General features: G+C 55.4%; 5 protein-coding genes across 5 annotated transcripts; 2 read left to right on the top strand and 3 right to left on the bottom strand.

Annotated features, from left to right (window-relative positions):
* Nucleotides 1–45: 45 nt before the first annotated feature.
* J7T54_004286 (G/U mismatch-specific uracil DNA glycosylase) lies at nt 46–966 on the bottom strand (the record flags this gene model as incomplete). Its single annotated transcript, XM_051504188.1, has 1 exon — nt 46–966. One exon carries the CDS (start codon nt 964–966, stop codon nt 46–48), a length of 921 nt encoding a protein of 306 aa, XP_051364115.1.
* Nucleotides 967–2,123: 1,157 nt separating this feature from the next.
* On the top strand, nt 2,124–3,669 carry J7T54_004287 (UDP-N-acetylglucosamine pyrophosphorylase; the record flags this gene model as incomplete). The annotated part of the gene is made up of 2 exons (XM_051504189.1): nt 2,124–3,551; nt 3,598–3,669. The coding sequence occupies 2 exons, from the start codon at nt 2,124–2,126 to the stop codon at nt 3,667–3,669; spliced, it is 1,500 nt and encodes a 499-aa protein (XP_051364116.1).
* A 235-nt stretch (nt 3,670–3,904) lies between these two features.
* J7T54_004288 (GARP complex subunit Vps53) lies at nt 3,905–5,098 on the bottom strand (the record flags this gene model as incomplete). Its single annotated transcript, XM_051504190.1, has 5 exons — nt 3,905–3,990; nt 4,041–4,740; nt 4,800–4,918; nt 4,964–5,026; nt 5,080–5,098. The coding sequence occupies 5 exons, from the start codon at nt 5,096–5,098 to the stop codon at nt 3,905–3,907; spliced, it is 987 nt and encodes a 328-aa protein (XP_051364117.1).
* A 3,462-nt stretch (nt 5,099–8,560) lies between these two features.
* J7T54_004289 (Vacuolar protein sorting-associated protein-like protein) lies at nt 8,561–13,302 on the bottom strand (the record flags this gene model as incomplete). Its single annotated transcript, XM_051504191.1, has 7 exons — nt 8,561–9,214; nt 9,265–11,057; nt 11,548–11,709; nt 11,760–12,152; nt 12,386–12,425; nt 12,723–13,195; nt 13,254–13,302. 7 exons carry the CDS (start codon nt 13,300–13,302, stop codon nt 8,561–8,563), a joined length of 3,564 nt encoding a protein of 1,187 aa, XP_051364118.1.
* Nucleotides 13,303–14,613: 1,311 nt separating this feature from the next.
* Nucleotides 14,614–16,232, top strand: J7T54_004290 (Mitochondrial-processing peptidase subunit beta; the record flags this gene model as incomplete). The annotated part of the gene is made up of 4 exons (XM_051504192.1): nt 14,614–14,760; nt 14,840–14,965; nt 15,022–15,099; nt 15,159–16,232. 4 exons carry the CDS (start codon nt 14,614–14,616, stop codon nt 16,230–16,232), a joined length of 1,425 nt encoding a protein of 474 aa, XP_051364119.1.
* Nucleotides 16,233–16,450: the final 218 nt, after the last annotated feature.

Here is a 16,450-nt window from a genome sequence, read left to right on the forward strand (position 1 = left end):
ATGAGAAGAAGAAAAAAAAGAGGGTTTCTAGATGGTCACTTGAAATCATGGTTCTTGTTCAGCTTGACAGCGACGACGCTCCTCTCTTCGTTGCTTGGCCCAGACACCCAGCTCGTTCCATATGGCCTCCTTCTCCTTGGGCGAGAGCGTCGCCGCGAGGCCGCTCGTGCTCGACGACACGAACACCCTGGCGCCCGGCCAGTCACCCTCGACGACACCCATGTTCTCGCTCTCGTCCTGCCAGCCGTAGCGAAAGTTCTTGCCGACGGGCGTCCCGCCGTGTCGCACCCGCCAGATGCTCTCCCAGATACTCTTGCCCACGATGCACATGCACTCTGGTCGCCACGTGCGGGCCTTGTCGTGCAGCGCCTCGACGCCGTCGTCCATCTCCTGCTTGCTCAGCTCGGCGCCATTGCGGCTGGGTCGGCCCACGATATTGGTAAAGCCCATGGAGTAGAGCGCCGGGAGGTCACGGTCCTCGGAGTAGTGGCACAACCTGTCGGTGAGACCCGAGGAGAAGAGCAGCTTCCAGAAGAGGTTACTGGGGTGCGCGTAGGCGTGACCTGTTCGCGCGGTCTGTATGCCCGGGTTGAGGCCGACGAAGAGGATGAGTAGGTTGGGTTTGATGGCGTCTGGCAAGGGTGGTAGGTGGGCATACGTGGAGGGAGGCGCATAAGAGGCGGGAGGGCGACTTCTTTTGGGTCGCTTTGGCGGCAATGAGGTTGCTGCTGCTGCTGCTGCTGCTGATGGTTTGCGTTTCGCAGGGGATGGCGAGGAGTCTTTTGAGGAGGTTTGTGATGGCGGCGCCAAGGTGGTTTGTGATAACCGCGTGCTCCTTCTGGGTGAGATGCTCGATGAGTCGTTGTCTGGGGATGTATACATGAAGTCTTGTAGCTCAAGGTGACCGTGAAAGGTGGCTTCTGTTGACTCCTGGTGGTCGATCTGCTCTTCGTCCTTGGGACTCATATTGTCCTTGGCATTGATGCTGAGTCGATACAGGTTTGCTATAGTTCTGAACACAGTCGGTATGTCTGGGATCGTTCAAGAGGCAGACAGGCCCTGACCAGGCTCCATGTCGATCTTATTCCTCCGTTGCTATTTTGAGCCGCGCCCCACTTTGGCTTCAGAGTGAGCTGAGCTGAGCAGCGAGACGTTGATCGTTGAGCCTGTCGGTAATCAATACTAATACAAACACAACTGCATCGATTTCAGGGCACACGGTACCACCGATGGCAGGGTTCACCTGGTTTTTATTTTATTTTTTTATGTTAATACGAGTACGACCTGGCCACAAGCACCAGCAGATCACGACTCACGCGTCACAGATACGTGATCGGCAGGCAACCGATATCGATAAGATTCTTGGCAGCCAGTAGAGATGTAGATACTATGCATGTCTACTGCTGATGGATTGGTGATCATGGAGAAATTTAGAACAGAATGACACTCGCCAGAGCTCAGCTCTGCGAGGATGCATGCTTACTCAGGTCAGACTCAACACAGGCTGACTCCAGTGCAGTCGCTTAAATCTTGACCGCCATAGAAACTTGTCGATGCGGGGCAGAAGCCTCTTCTTCATGGAGGATGGAGGGGCACTGCCATCCTGGCTCCATGTGCGCTATGCAAGCAACCACAAGCCATTGATTGATTGCCACAAGTTACTCAGAGTCCAGGTAAACTTACTGTGAGTGATCAATCTTCAGCAATTTGTCAAGTATTGGCTTTGAGGGGTTGGCTGACCTAGCTACGAGCAAGTGACTGTACACAGCAACAGACGCAAACAAGGTCAGCAACAAGAACGTGTAGAAATCAGAGTAAACAAAGCTACAGGTACCTGACCTACCTGGCCAGACGTGAATGAACCAATGAGATACCCAATTCAGTTCATCACCCCTGGACGCTAAGTCAGATCGATGCACGGCCACGACGTCAGCCTGCCACAGCTGGCTTGGGCTGTTCCATGCGCGGGCGGGTGGGCAGGCAGTGACCAGTCCAGTCCCACATGGCGATCTCGTCCGCAGCAACCAAGATCCTCGTATTCGACCTACATATTTAGCTACTCTTCTCCCACCGACATTGCTTCTTTCTTCCCCATCTTCTACACCACCACACACACACAAAACATGGACAAGATCAAGGAGAAGCTTCACATTGGGTCCAAGGGCCAAGCCGCCGGGCGCAAGCCCCCCACCGACACGGAGCTCGCCCAGCTCAAGGACAAGTTCACCGCCGCCAAGCAGGACCAGGTCTTCACCTTTTACGACGCCCTCCCCGACAGCGAAAAGGTAGCCCTGTACCACCAGCTCGCCACCATCGACCCGGACCACGTCAACGCCATCACAGACCGTGCCCTCCACCCGCCCCCGAAAGACGACAGCCAGCAGGATGTCCTCGAGCCCCTCCCCGAGTCCGCGACCGCCAGCATCCTCGACTCGGACGCCGCCGATATCGACAAGTGGTACAAGTCCGGCCTCGAGCTCATTGGCAAGGGCCAGGTCGCCGTCGTCCTCATGGCCGGCGGCCAGGGCACCCGTCTCGGCTCCTCCGCCCCCAAGGGCTGCTTCGACATTGGCCTGCCCTCCCACAAGTCCCTCTTCCAGATCCAGGCCGAGCGTATCCGCAAGATGCAGTCCCTGTCCAGCAACGGCGCCGCCGTCGTGCCCTGGTATGTCATGACCAGCGGGCCGACGCGCGGGCCCACCGAGGCCTTCTTCGAGGAGCACAAGTACTTTGGCCTCGACCCGGCCAACGTCAAGATCTTTGAGCAGGGCGTCCTGCCCTGCATCTCCAACGACGGCAAGATCCTCCTCGAGTCCAAGGGCAAGGTGGCCGTCGCCCCCGACGGCAACGGCGGCCTCTACAACGCCCTCGTCCTCTCGGGCGTGCTCGAGGACATGCGCCGCCGCGGCGTCCAGCACGTCCACGCCTACTGCGTCGACAATTGCCTCGTCAAGGTGGCCGACCCCGTCTTTATCGGCTTCAGCGCCAGCAAGGACGTCGACATTGCCACAAAGGTCGTCCGCAAGCGCAGCGCCACCGAGTCCGTCGGCCTCATCCTCGCCAAGAACGGCAAGCCCGACGTTGTCGAGTACTCGGAGATTGACCAGGCCACCGCCGAGGCCCGCGACCCAAGAAACCCAGACGTCCTCCGCTTCCGCGCCGCCAACATTGTCAACCACTACTACTCCCTCCGCTTCCTCGAGTCCATCCCCTCGTGGGCGCACAAGCTGCCCCACCACGTCGCCAAGAAGAAGATCCCCGCCGCCGACCTGCAGACCGGCGAGACCGTCAAGCCCGAGAAACCCAACGGCATCAAGCTCGAGCAGTTTGTCTTTGATGTCTTCCCCATGCTGTCCCTCGACAAGTTTGCCTGCCTCGAGGTCCGCCGCGAGGACGAGTTCTCCCCGCTCAAGAACGCCCGCGGCACCGGCGAGGACGACCCGGACACCAGCAAGCAGGACATTATGGGCCAGGGCCAGCGCTGGGTCGAAAAGGCCGGTGCGGTCGTGGAGCAGGACGGCGGCGTCGAGGTGTCGCCCTTGATGAGCTACGTGCGTACAGTCTTGCTCTTCAACCAGACAATGCTAACAATGGTAGGGCGGCGAGGGTCTGGAGAAGCTCAGCGACACCAAGATTGCCGCGCCAGCGGTTCTCGAGATGGAGAAGTAGAAATGGGATGGGCGTTCCACGGAGGACGGCAGACTGCGAACGAAAAGAAATGCCACTATGCAGGCCATGTCAACATACAGGATATACGTGGTAGCGAGGATTTGTGTGTGAAACAAAAGAATAATTGTACCAGCCCATCACTGCACTGTCTATAGTCTTGCCGCCGTGTGATCGTCGCCTTGTACATGGTTACTCTATATTGCGTCTCGGGTCTATCTTTTTCTCTCTCTGGTATCTAAGACTCACGGTCGTCGTCGCGCACATCCATCTCGCGGTCAGCGAGGTACTTCTCCGCCTCGAGAGCCGCCATGCAGCCGGTTCCTAGTATAGTCAGCATCACATATAGACATGGACAGCCCAAAAGAACTCACCCGCGCTGGTAATGGCCTGGCGGTAGCGCTTGTCCTGCACGTCACCCGCGGCGAACACGCCCGCCACGCTGGTCAGGGTCGTCCCGGGCTCGGTGACAATGTAGTTCTCCTCGTCCATCTTGAGCTGGCCCTTGACGAGCGCGGTGGCCGGGTCGTGGCCGATGGCGTAGAAGAGACCGTTGGCCTCGACCACCTCCTCCTGGCCGGTCTGGGTGTCCTTGACGACGAGGTGGGACATGAGGCCGTCCTCGCCGCCACGGACCTCAGTCGCCACCGTGTTGAAGCGCACCGTCGTCTTGGGGTGCGCCAGCAGGCGGTTGGCCATGGTGCGCGAGGCGCGCAGCTGGTCGCGCCGCACCAGCACCGTCACGTGGCTCGCGTACTTGGTGAGGAAGGTCGCCTCCTCGGCGGCCGAGTCGCCGCCGCCAATCACGTAGAGCGGCTTGTTCCGGAAGATGGGCACCGCGCCGTCGCACACGGCGCAGGCCGAGATGCCGTTCTGCCAGTACTTGTCCTCGCCGACGAGGTTCATGCGGCGCGCCGAGGCGCCTGTCGCGACGATGACGGCGTCGGCCGTGTGCGACTCGGTCGGGGCGAACTCGGTCGAGTACTTGAAGGGACGCGAGGAGAGGTCGAGGGTGGTGACGGTGTCGGTGACAATCTCTGTGCCGAAGCGCTCGGACTGGGCGCGCATGTTGTCCTGGCATGCGTTAGCTAGCTGCCGTAATGACCTTCTCCCTCCGCGTCAGGCTCGCGTACCATCAACTCCTGGCCCATGATGCCCTTGGGGAAGCCGGGGAAGTTCTCGACATCGGTGGTCGTCGTCAGCTGGCCACCAGCAGCGGTACCGTTGGCCATGAAGCCCTCGTACAGGACGGCTGTCCTGGTTAATGGTCGCTTATTCGGTCAAGAGGCTTGCTTACGCTTCAGCTCGGCGCGTGCCAGGTACACGGCCGCCGTGTGGGCGGCGGGCCCAGAGCCGATAACTGCCAGCTATGTCAGGGCATGTTCCTTTCCAGAAGGATGTGCAAGTACGTACTGACAACTTTGCTGTGCATGTTTCGGACGCCCAACTCTTTCGGGGGTGTCGTCTTTTGTAGTCCGCTTGCCGCAACCGCAATCGATAGCCCAGCGCTCGAGCGAAGGGTCCGGCTGAAAAGTCGTGAGGTAAACAGTTTGGCGGTTGTAGAGGACTCGGGAGGGAAAGTGGTGATCCGACTCGGTAGGAGAAGTTCTGGCCGGCGGGGTTTCGGAGGGGCAATTCGTACAGTAATGAACGAGTATCACTGAAAATCAGTCCGAGGGGTCTTCTGGAACATGCACGACGACGACGGGCCGCGACGCGATTGGGCTGTCGATTTCTAAGCTGCGGCGCTTTTGGGTGGTGTGGAGGAACGGCCTCCAGTCCTTGGTCACGGTTTTGGCCGAGCGGCCCAAGGGGTCCTGGACTCCTATCCTGGGGCGGAAATTCGGAATGCACTGGATGATGGATCTTTGGTTTGGCCAGATTGGCACGTGAATGGGCTACCCGGCAGCGGTCATGCGGCCTTGATGGACTGAATCTTACCTTAGCCTGTTTGGAGTCCGTTTTGGCTCGAATTTTTGGCCGCGTGGTTAAGATGACCTGATTCCGAATAGGCATAGCTCCGTACCGGGTAGGCTACGGTGGCACCTGGTGTCGCATTCAATCACTTAACTATTCCATCGATTCCCCGCCACTTTGCTCCGCAACGTTTCGGACTGCGGTGCCTATGTCTTCGGCATCATTGTCCTGATTCGTATGTACCGATAGGGCATCCAAAAGTTGCTGCACTTCGTCTGTGAGGCCCTCTCCAGCGGTCTCATCCTCGTGATCTTGGCCTCCTTGCTTGTTCCTGAGAATTCTCTCTAGCATCAGAGCGCGATAGTCTCGAGGGACATTATGTGCTTGAGGTTCCAAAATAATCCGTTCTGGCATCTCATTCGGATGAACCTCCTCCTGTGCTAGAGTTCTGGGTCTTGATTGTCTCCATCGATCCCAAGCGGACGAAGTTGCGAATGTTGCCGCAGTCAAGACGGCACAGGGAATCAAGAGCAGCCAGATTTTGGGAAGTGCATTGAAGGACATACCATCGTCCAAGTCCAGGAACGGCGTCGAAAATATTGCCTGGAAGCAGAAGTCAGCTGCGAGGTGGATATCTGTTTGTTTTCACGAGCACTTGCTGCTACGACAGTAGTCGGTAGAAAAGCCATTCCCAGGTACGCGAGTCTCTTCATTTCCTTGGCGTCTGCAGCAGACTGTTGAGTTTGCCGTTGAACTAGAACAGAGTGTCGATCATTTTGTTCTGCCAAACGACGCATTGCAATCATGTTTGTTCGGAGGAGTTGCGTATTATTCAGTAGTACCACATTGCCAATCTATGCAATAGAGCCGTTCAGTTAGTATCAGTTGGACGACGTGGATATCTCTTGGACTGACGTTTCGGTTCATTGCTTCCAAATGAAGCTTCATCTTTGCGAATTCCCGAGATTCCCTCATCATTCGTCGTTTATAGTAGGAGAGTGCAACTGGAAATCTAGAGTCTCGTCCAAAAGACGCCGACGCTACATTCTCCAAAAACTGTAACGATTCCCGTAGTTCTCCTAGGTGGGTCGTGTGCGTTCGAATCGACTTAATAAGGCTTTCGACGTTCCAGATACCCTCTCCAGAAAGCAATGTATCCCGAGCTGAAATGGTTGATGTGATCTAAACCACGGTTAGTGACTATTTGATCTAGGTAACTTGTTCCGCACCATTGCCTCCCCAGTCTGTGCGATGACCTCGTGTTCAACCATCCCCTCGAATGTGATGATCATCTCCAGGATGAAAAGAACGAGTCCAAGGGCCACCGCATTGTGGTCAGCATCGCGTGCTTGTGCGGAAGATCGATACGACAGTATCGTGGGTTCGACCCTGGAAACCAGCCTTTCCGGGCAGAAGATGACGACACTGGGAACCACGTCATTCCTCCGCCCTCTGCTGTTCGACTGTTCGGGTATCGAATATGCCAGAGTGATAATGCTACATTCACCACGTTCGGACGGAAGATGAAGAGGGCAAATGTGCCATGTGAGACTCCCTGGGTACCGGAAGGTGACTGGTAGTGCCGCCGTGAATAGTGATCTCAACACAATCCTAGGTATGTTCCAAATCTCGGCAAGGTATCTGAGATTGTCGATAGTCGTGGCGAGCTTCCACAGCCGGTACGGCAGTAAGAGCACCTGACCATGGTCTAGATTCTCCCTGGTTCTTTGTGACTGGAGGAAGGCGGTAAGATCAAGTCTGCTTTGGGATGTTAATGAAAACACTGCCGCAGAATCAACATTCTCGTATTCGACTTCGGCCCTGGATCCGTGGTCCAGTGTCAGATCATCAAAAGGATGCAGCCACTGTGCCATGTTGTCCAAATCGTCAAACCGATGTGTTGGTCGAATTTTATCCGCCCTAATTTGGTTTGGGGATAGTCCATATGACTTGAGGCGCCATCGGGAGTTACGAAAGAGTACGGATACTCCGAAACGCTTTCTTTGTTGTGCAAGGGGCGTCTATAAAGAGGCTGTCGATCGGGTTTCTCGTTGAAGATAATCAATGACCAAGGAACCGACACCGCTATATAGAACAACTAAAAGTAGCCCTTATACAGACAACGAGAATCTATCCTTGTACCGTACGTCGCTTGATCAGCACAAACTTGCTCAGCTGTAACACGTCACGCGTGGCTTGCTCAGTCCAGAGCCTGGTTGTGACACGTATCAATGCATGGGTAGCTCAGTCTAGAGCCGCCACAGCCTGGATATCAGTCGCGGGTCTGGCCAGGCAGGGTGCGAGGCAGCCTTGGCCCTGGGCTGATTCCTAGGCAGTGTTGCATTGCGAGTCTGACAATGCAAAGGTCCGCCGAAGACTCCGAGAAACCACGAAAACTCACGAGACGGGGCCTACGTACAATGCCATTCACCACCCAAAGAGCTAGATCCTCACCACCTCGCAAGAGTTCCAGCCCTGCAGGACACTAGTCTAGTAACTGCCCTCGAGTCAGTTTGTACTTCTCAATCGTACTAGTAAAATAACATTGCATCTGCGGCCTCGAACCACATTCGAATCTCCTAGTCTGAAGGCCTACCCAAGACATTTTGCGAATCAACAAATTTGATATCGGCCGCGGAGTTGAAGAACCATGTGCTTTTGCACACGTTTCTCATATTAATGAGATATGAGATTCGATTGCAGGAGATTATAAAGCTGATAGCTTCCACTATGGGCATATATAATGCCCTGGAGATTACTTGCGTCGTGGATTTCAATTGTTTCCATATCCCCGTACTCCGTACTATTGCTCTAGGCAGCCCCGTCCACGGTTGTCATACCGCACGCTCATTCACAATCTGGAATCACAACGTGATTGATACAGGAACACTGTATCTTCCTGCACAAAAACCATCACACGCTGATTATGCCAATACGTACTGCAGTGAATATACGAAAACCCCCGTGTGGTGTATGCTCATCGCAGCCCCAGGCCTTCCTCACTCCCATCCCTCTTCCCAAACCGCGCCCCCAGTCCTCCAATATCTCTCTTGAAGAATTTCCCAAAATTGCGAAGATTCTCGTTGATTGTGGCCTTCTCCATGCCACTCTGGCCCGCACGGTCCGTAGCTGTGCTAATGTCCCTCGCCGCACTGAGAAGCTTCTCCCCGAGGGACCCCGTATCAAAGCGGGCACCACCCGTGGCTGCACTCAGGGCGCTGCTGCTGCTCATGGATCCTGCGCCCGCCGTATGGCCCATTGCAGAAGCAGCCATTAGGGGTGTCAGGAGAGGTGAGCTCTCCACAAGCTTATCGTGGCCGCTGCCATCTCGATGGATACCAAACAGCTCCACCAGATGATGCTGGTCTTGCTTGCGAATCCCCTTGAGGTCAAGAATCTTCTTGAAGTTGGTGTCGGACCGGTCGCCAATGTGGATCAGATAGGCCTGCACGAGCCCTTCCGGGGGGGATGATCGCACTTGCAGTGTCTTGAGAAGGGGGTCCATCCTATTCATGCACTGCTCGACTCGGCGGACAAAGCTTGCGGACGGCGTCTGGTGATCCGGCGACGGGTTGTGAAACAGGATCAGGTTGTTGAACGCTTTCGTCAGCGCGTACTTGTCCACCAGCATCTGCAATCGTTAGCCAAGGTCGGGTTTCACCGAACCCAGTATAGTCTCACCTGCTGCGCACCGACCTCTGATATGGGTCGGCACTGCACAATGCTGTTAATGTACGCCGAAGCCAAGTGCTCGACGAGATTGTCGCAAAAGGCTCTCGCGTACTGCTGCTTGGCCACCACCCCAAGAATCTCCTCCACTTTGGCGTTCACGCGCCGCACAAGCTCGCTGACATAGGAGCTCTGGTCACCCGCGCTGTCCATTGTGCTCCAGTTGGTGTTGCGCATCTCGCGCCAGACACCGTCGCACTCAACCTCGACAATGTGCACCAGCGCCAGGACGGCTGCACTCGCCACGCCCAGGAACGCATCGGACTGAGATGTCAGATCTACCTTGGATACCAGTTCGCTGTCGATACGTTTCTTGATGTTCTCTTCCAGCTGGTTCGTGTTGGCGTGCCAGAAGTCTGCCGAATTGAGCACCAGCACCACATCTTGTATCGCCGGCGCTTGCTGTCCACCCGCCTGCAAGATGTGCAGTAGGACTTGCTGGGCGTATTCGTCCAGGTACTTTGCCAGTACCCTCGACAGGTCCAGTAAGCGATCGCTCGTCGACAGCTTGGCGCACTGCGATAATGTGAGCTTGTAAAAGTGGAAGAGCTCAATGGCCGACGGTATGACAGCCGATGGCGAGAACTCCTCATCCTCCGCCACGAGTGGTTGGTTGCGGTACTTGGGTATCACCGAGGCCAGCTGCTTGTCTTGCGAGTCGACCCACAAGCTCAAGTATGGTTCAAAGGCCACAGATACCAATCCATTAAACGTATGGGGCCTTTCGTCCTGCGAGCTCAGTGTGTCGATGCTGGCTCTGGGTTCGCGCCCGAAGCGCCTCTCTAGGCTTTGCTCGAAATCGAGAGTCTCCTGCAGACAGCTCAGCAACAGGTTGACGTCGACGTTTTGTCCCTCGCCGCGCCGCATGCTCTTTTCCAGTATCAGCTTAAAGTCCTCTCGTGTGCCGTCGCAGAATGCCGTCGCCAGGACTTCATTCGCCTTCCAATGCGGCGGGAAGATAGCCGCGTGCTCGTCCTCGTGGGTCTTCAACATTCGCTTGAACCATGCGTAGCGCCGCCCGATGTTGTCCAGGTTGCCCGCCTCGTCGTTGCCCCTGAAGACCTGTCGGTATTCCCTGAGCTCCGTGTTCACATACCAAGTCATGAGCCTTGACTTGGCCTGGTCGCCCAGAGAATCAACAACAAGGCAAGCTTCCTGGAGCGTCCCCCTGCGTGCCGATACCTCAGCTTTGGCGAAAGCCATTTCAAAGTCCTCGCAGACCTGCTCCAGGAGCTCTCTCTGCAGATCCGCGACCCCTCGGCTCAGTGTCGCAATCTGCTCAATACTTCGATAGCTGTTAAAGTGCTTCATCAGCTGGATCACAGCCTGCAGGAGCCCAGCGCATTCTCGGTATTGCCTGGTCTTCGCCAGTCCGCGCAGTTGCTCGTACGCGGTCGTCAGCATCTGCAGCCGTTTCAGTGCTGTCATGCTGAGCGTCAGATTCCGTTTCGTGCCGTCCAGCCTCTTGATGTCGGCCGTCATGCTCGTAATGTTCTGTTCCGTTTCCATGGCCCGCGATCGGACCGTCTCGATCTTGCGAAAGAGCTGCGCTAGCTCAGCCTGGGCCGACTGCATGCGCTCGAGGCTCGAATCAGGCTGGTACGCTTGCTGCTGCTCCAGCCGGGAAATGTCGCTTGAGATTTCATGTTGGCGATGTCGTAGTGTATGGGACACTTGGCTGATGGAGGAGACGGTCGACGGGTGGGAGAAGAGCTGGTTGAGGTGGTCGATGGGGTCGTAGTGCACTGCGCACGGAGCCAAGGGTTAGCGATTGCCTTTCGAGGTATCATCTGTCATGCTTACGAGCATCCAGGGCTGTCTCCTCCGACCTGGCGCTCATGTTCACGCCAGATTCACAAGCGGGATGTATGTTGAATCGTTGTATGTAAGGTGTTTGGAAGCTACATGCAGGGGTTCCGGTCCGCGGAGTGGAGACTGTCGCATGCTAATTGACTTACCCTGTATGGATGCTTAGCTGAAGCTCAGCTCGCATAACATATGTCCTTTGTATGCTTTTTCGTGTGAATAAAGTTGCCTTTTAATCATGTTAGGATATTTCAATTATACGGGCATTGACATTTTTCTTCACTGTGCGCTCGTCGGGATTGTACTCTTCTAACATGCTTCGTAATATATTGAAAGTCTCTTCATGTAGAGGTAGTCTCCAAGCTGAAGTCTTTATATTTTAAGACTCAAAATGTATCGATACATATACTGTGCCTTGTTCCTCTGCACCGCATTTCAAGCCCAGTTCTTTCCAAGCCCTCTGCACGTCGACTTCTATCACGGGCTCCTGGCGTGGAAAGTGGAGAAAATCGACAGGGACATCCTCTGCATGCAGCTTCACAGCAATGTTCTCTGAAAGGTCGAGGCGCGACGGACAATTGATGTAGAAACCTAATGCAAGATTAGCTCTTGTTCCAATAAGTCGGGAACGGACAGCCTACCGAGCACGCCGAGTGCCTTGAGCGTGGTCGTTATTTCGATCTTGCCGTCGGCTGCCGAGTGGAAAGAGGTGTTCAAAACAGCAGCATACCCCATCATCTTGTCCAGAAGCCCGAGGTTCGCTATTTGCACGCCGGATTTGACTGTGCTGACCAAAGACACCAGGGGATGAGCGTACAAAATGTCCCATTGATGCGAATCAATGGACACATTGTACAGAACAGGTGTCTTCTTGGTACAGTCTGGGGTTGACGTTAAGCCGGACCGGTAGGAACGGACAACATATGTCTTATCTTCTTCAACACCAGGGAAGTCAGAGAGGGCCACGAGTTCCATGATGCGATGGCTCGTAACGTTGAACAGTCCTAGAATTGATACTTTCGAGTCCGCATTGTCTGAGGTGTTAGATCATAAGCCATGCTGAAGTCTGCGAACCTACCGAAATGATTTCCAACCTTGAGCAACAAAAGGTCCTTAGAATCAGCAAAAGGGTCCATCGCTCGTGCGGTACCGCTTGGCCGCAGGACGATTGTACCATTTTGAGGCGTCCTCGCCGATATCTGGTCGATCAATCCAAGATCGTGTTCGCCGAGCTTGTCGGTGATATAAATTGGGCCACCACTCATACACCTCCCAGCGGCATGGAAATCTGCGTAGTCATGAACACTCTGGAACATGTCCCAGTCAGGCAACACGTTCATTTCCCGTACCAATACACAATTGTGTGCATTTGTCCAGATATGCCATGCGTGTGAATCCGGCTCGTCTGGGAAGTAGTCGTCGGATGTTCGCATAGGGTACATCGGCCGGTTGCAAGAGGCATGTGTGTACGATAGGGCCTGGGGGAACATGGACATGCAAGAGATAGTATTCATCTCGAAATGTCGAAGTGTAGCCCGGCTCCATGTGTCGAGATAGGAGTACAGGAGCTCGCGACGAGCTCTGGCGCTGCTCCAACACTCTACCATGCTCTGCACGTCAGTCTTGACGCCGTCGATACCAGCATCCTGCAGGAATTTGTAGAAATCGCCGTAAAACCTTGCCAAGTCATCCATGGAAACAACTGTCATATAGCCGTCTAGTCCAAGGTGGTCATCCTTGCGAGCAAGTGCCTGACTGGCGTACTTTGTGGCAAGTCGACCCTTGGGATCTATCCCGCTCCAGTGCCCAAGTAAAGCATGCCACACGGCAACGTGGCGAATGGTCCCGTATTTATGCTTGATTGAAGTAACTGTTGTTTTCAGATCCGAGGGAAACCTCTCTGGAGCGGCTTCAAAGTCCGTCCACCCTCTTGAGAACGGCGTGTCGCCATCGCTGATGTGCTGCCAGCCATCGTCCAAGATGAGGTTGGTGATTTGGATGCCGTGGCTCTGGAGGTCATCCAATACTTCAAGTAGACCTGCTTCTGTCATCTCCGGTCCCAAGCAATTCCACGTGCCTAGCTACCGTCAGGGCGATGAACACCGAATGCCTCATGGGCAATGCTGAGTACTCACAGAAGCCCAGGCCGTCGTGCCAAGCGTCGCGATCGGACGACTTGTACATTCGAGAGTGAGAAGTGAATTGTTCCCGCCGGGGGTTCATTCCGATTCTGGGTAAATTATCACTTTGTCCACGAACAAATGCCATTATCTCCTGGATGGCCTCTTCTAAGCGACAGGACTCGGCGATCAGCACAGTCGCCTTCTCAGGGTATGGACCATCACTATCACTGCGTGCCTGAACATATTAGCAGTAGTTCTTGTACAAGAGCTCATCTTGCCGTACATGAACTGTGAGCACCCCATCATGCGTACTTTGGAACACCGACATCACATTATTCAAGCCGCTGACTGCGAAGAAGACAAGGTAACGCCCGTTCTCCAGCAGAAACGCACACAAGACGGCATCTTTATCCAAAGCCAGATGACATCGCCCGTGACGAGGCGCAAGCCAAGAGGCACATTGACGCACAAGGGCAAACCATCTGGGGAGGGCATCAGCCACTTCCCGCAAGACGTACGGTCACAGAGAGCATATCCGGAAACCTACCTGAGGACTGGCTTGCGGGGAAGACCGAGCTGGAAGTTACGAATGGTAGAAGTATCCTCATCCGGTTCTCCTCGCCCAGGGCAAGGTCGTGGGACTCCAGCTTGAAGGGACCAAAGGTGCGCAACATCGCAGGGGCGTTTCTCGATCTCCCATTCCGCACCAAGGTGTGGAAGCTCTACAGTGATATCTCCAGAAGAACTCGCTGAGGACTGTCTGACAGCAGTTCCATCTTCTAGGTTGGACTCGTCCCTGACCCAAGTCCAGTCGTCTGCGCGATCACTGCGATACTTCAAAGTGAAAGTGATACAACGTTTGAACGTGAAAGGAGAGCGAAAGTAAAGACGCCTTGTCAGCGAGTCTTGTCGCTGAAGTGGACATGGTCTGCTTGCCTTAGGGCAAGGACTCAGCCGCGCTTCACTCCAGTCAGCAGCTCCGTCTGCTGAGTACCAGAGTGATGCTTCCCATTCCGGATGATTTCCGGGTTGAGTGTGAGGGACTTTGAGAACAGCAGTCAAATCGAGCACATCTCGATCAAGTACAGTGACTTTTCCAAGTGGAGGAAAAGTCTGAGCATGGACTGGCATAACGAAGTTGCCAAATGATGAAGTGACCTGGCTCAAAGGCCAATAATGGTGATGACGGAATGGCCGTAGTGGACGACGCCCCGATGAATAAGGCGGAGGATTCCATTGGTGGATGCGGCGCCGGAACATGGATGATCCGCCTGCCTGGAAATCTGCTTCGAGGTTGACGGAGCTTTACGGGAGGGAAGACTCTAACCCAGCAAAACAACTCATCACCTTTGTTCGCCCTCCAACCTCCGCAATGGCGTCTCGGAGACTAGCACTCAACCTCTCGCGAGGTCTGCAAACCCGCCGAGCTGGCTTTACGGCCGCCTCCTGGAAGCGAGGTTTCGCGTCAGCAGCCTCGGGACTCAGGACTCAGACCACGACACTCAAGAACGGCTTGACGGTAGGTTGCGCGTGCGCAAGGGCCCATTGGCCTCGCAGACCACGTTTTGAAAAATTGCAGCGATTGATTGTATCCATAGGTCGCTACTGAGTACTCGCCATGGGCACAGACTTCGACTGTCGGTGTCTGGATTGACGCTGGCTCCCGAGCCGAGACCGACGAGACCAGCGGTACCGCGCACTTCCTCGAGCACCTCGCTTTCAAGGTACATCACCAATGACCGCATCCACGCTCGCGAGAAATGCTAACGGCGAATTATAGGGCACCCAGAAGCGTTCGCAGCACCAGCTCGAGCTCGAGGTCGAGAACCTCGGCGGTCACCTCAACGCCTACACTTCGGTTAGTACATTCCGAAAAAACATCAACCACAGCCGGACACAATGCTTACATTAAGCCAGCGCGAGAACACCGTCTACTTCGCCAAGGCCTTCAACTCCGATGTTCCCCAGTTTGTCGACATCCTTTCCGATATCCTCCAGAACTCCAGGCTCGAGGAGTCCGCCATTGAGCGCGAGCGCGATGTGATCCTGAGGGAGTCCGAGGAGGTCGAGAAGCAGGTCGAGGAGGTCGTTTTCGACCACCTCCACGCCACTGCTTTCCAGCACCAGGCCCTGGGCCGCACAATCCTCGGCCCCCGCCAGAACATCCGCGACATCACCCGCTCCGAGCTCACCAACTACATCAAGAACAACTACACTGCTGACCGCATGGTTCTTGTCGGTGCCGGTGGCGTCCCCCATGAGAAGCTGGTCGAGCTTGCCGAGCAGCACTTCTCTGGCCTGCCCAGCAAGGGCCCCGAGAACCACGCTTACCAGCTCTCCAAGAAGAAGGCTGACTTCATCGGTTCCGATGTGCGCGTCCGCGACGACACCATGGGCACTGCCAACATTGCCCTCGCCGTCGAGGGTGTGAGCTGGGACTCGGAGGACTACTTCACCGCTCTCGTGACTCAGGCCATTGTCGGCAACTACGACAAGGCCATGGGCAACGCTCCCCACCAGGGCAGCAAGCTCAGCGGCTTCGTCCACAAGCACGACCTCGCCAACAGCTTCATGAGCTTCTCCACCTCGTACAGCGACACCGGTCTTTGGGGTATCTACCTCTCCACGGACAAGATCACCCGCGTGGACGACCTCGTGCACTTTGCCATCCGCGAGTGGATGCGCCTGTGCTCCAACGTTTCGCCCGCCGAGGTGGAGCGCGCCAAGGCCCAGCTCAAGGCCTCCATGCTCCTGTCCCTCGACGGCACGACGGCCGTGGCCGAGGACATTGGTCGCCAGATCGTCACCACCGGCCGCCGCGTCGAAGCCGGTGAGATCGAGCGCAAGATCAACGCCATTACCGAGAAGGAGGTCATGGACTTTGCCAACCGCAAGCTATGGGACAAGGACATTGCCATCAGCGCCGTCGGTGGCATCGAGGCCCTCTTCGACTACCAGCGTCTGAGGAACACGATGAAGCCCAAGTTTTAAAGGAACGGTGACGTTTATGTGGAATTAAAGCAACTGCTGGGTAGAGCTGGGTATAGAGTGTATGAGATACCGCGAAGGCCTAGTGTACCATAAATCTTTTTCCCTCTGTTCAAACACATGCTAGTCCCAATGATTCTGCTGTGGGTGATGACTGGGGCTGAACAGCACATGAATTATGTGGCATTGTCAATCGTCATTACCAAGGGTCTGATACGAAT

Source organism: Emericellopsis cladophorae (assembly GCF_022114955.1).
Source record: "Emericellopsis cladophorae strain MUM 19.33 chromosome Unknown NODE_8_length_656085_cov_119_647849, whole genome shotgun sequence".
NCBI classification, from domain to species: domain Eukaryota; kingdom Fungi; phylum Ascomycota; class Sordariomycetes; order Hypocreales; family Bionectriaceae; genus Emericellopsis; species Emericellopsis cladophorae.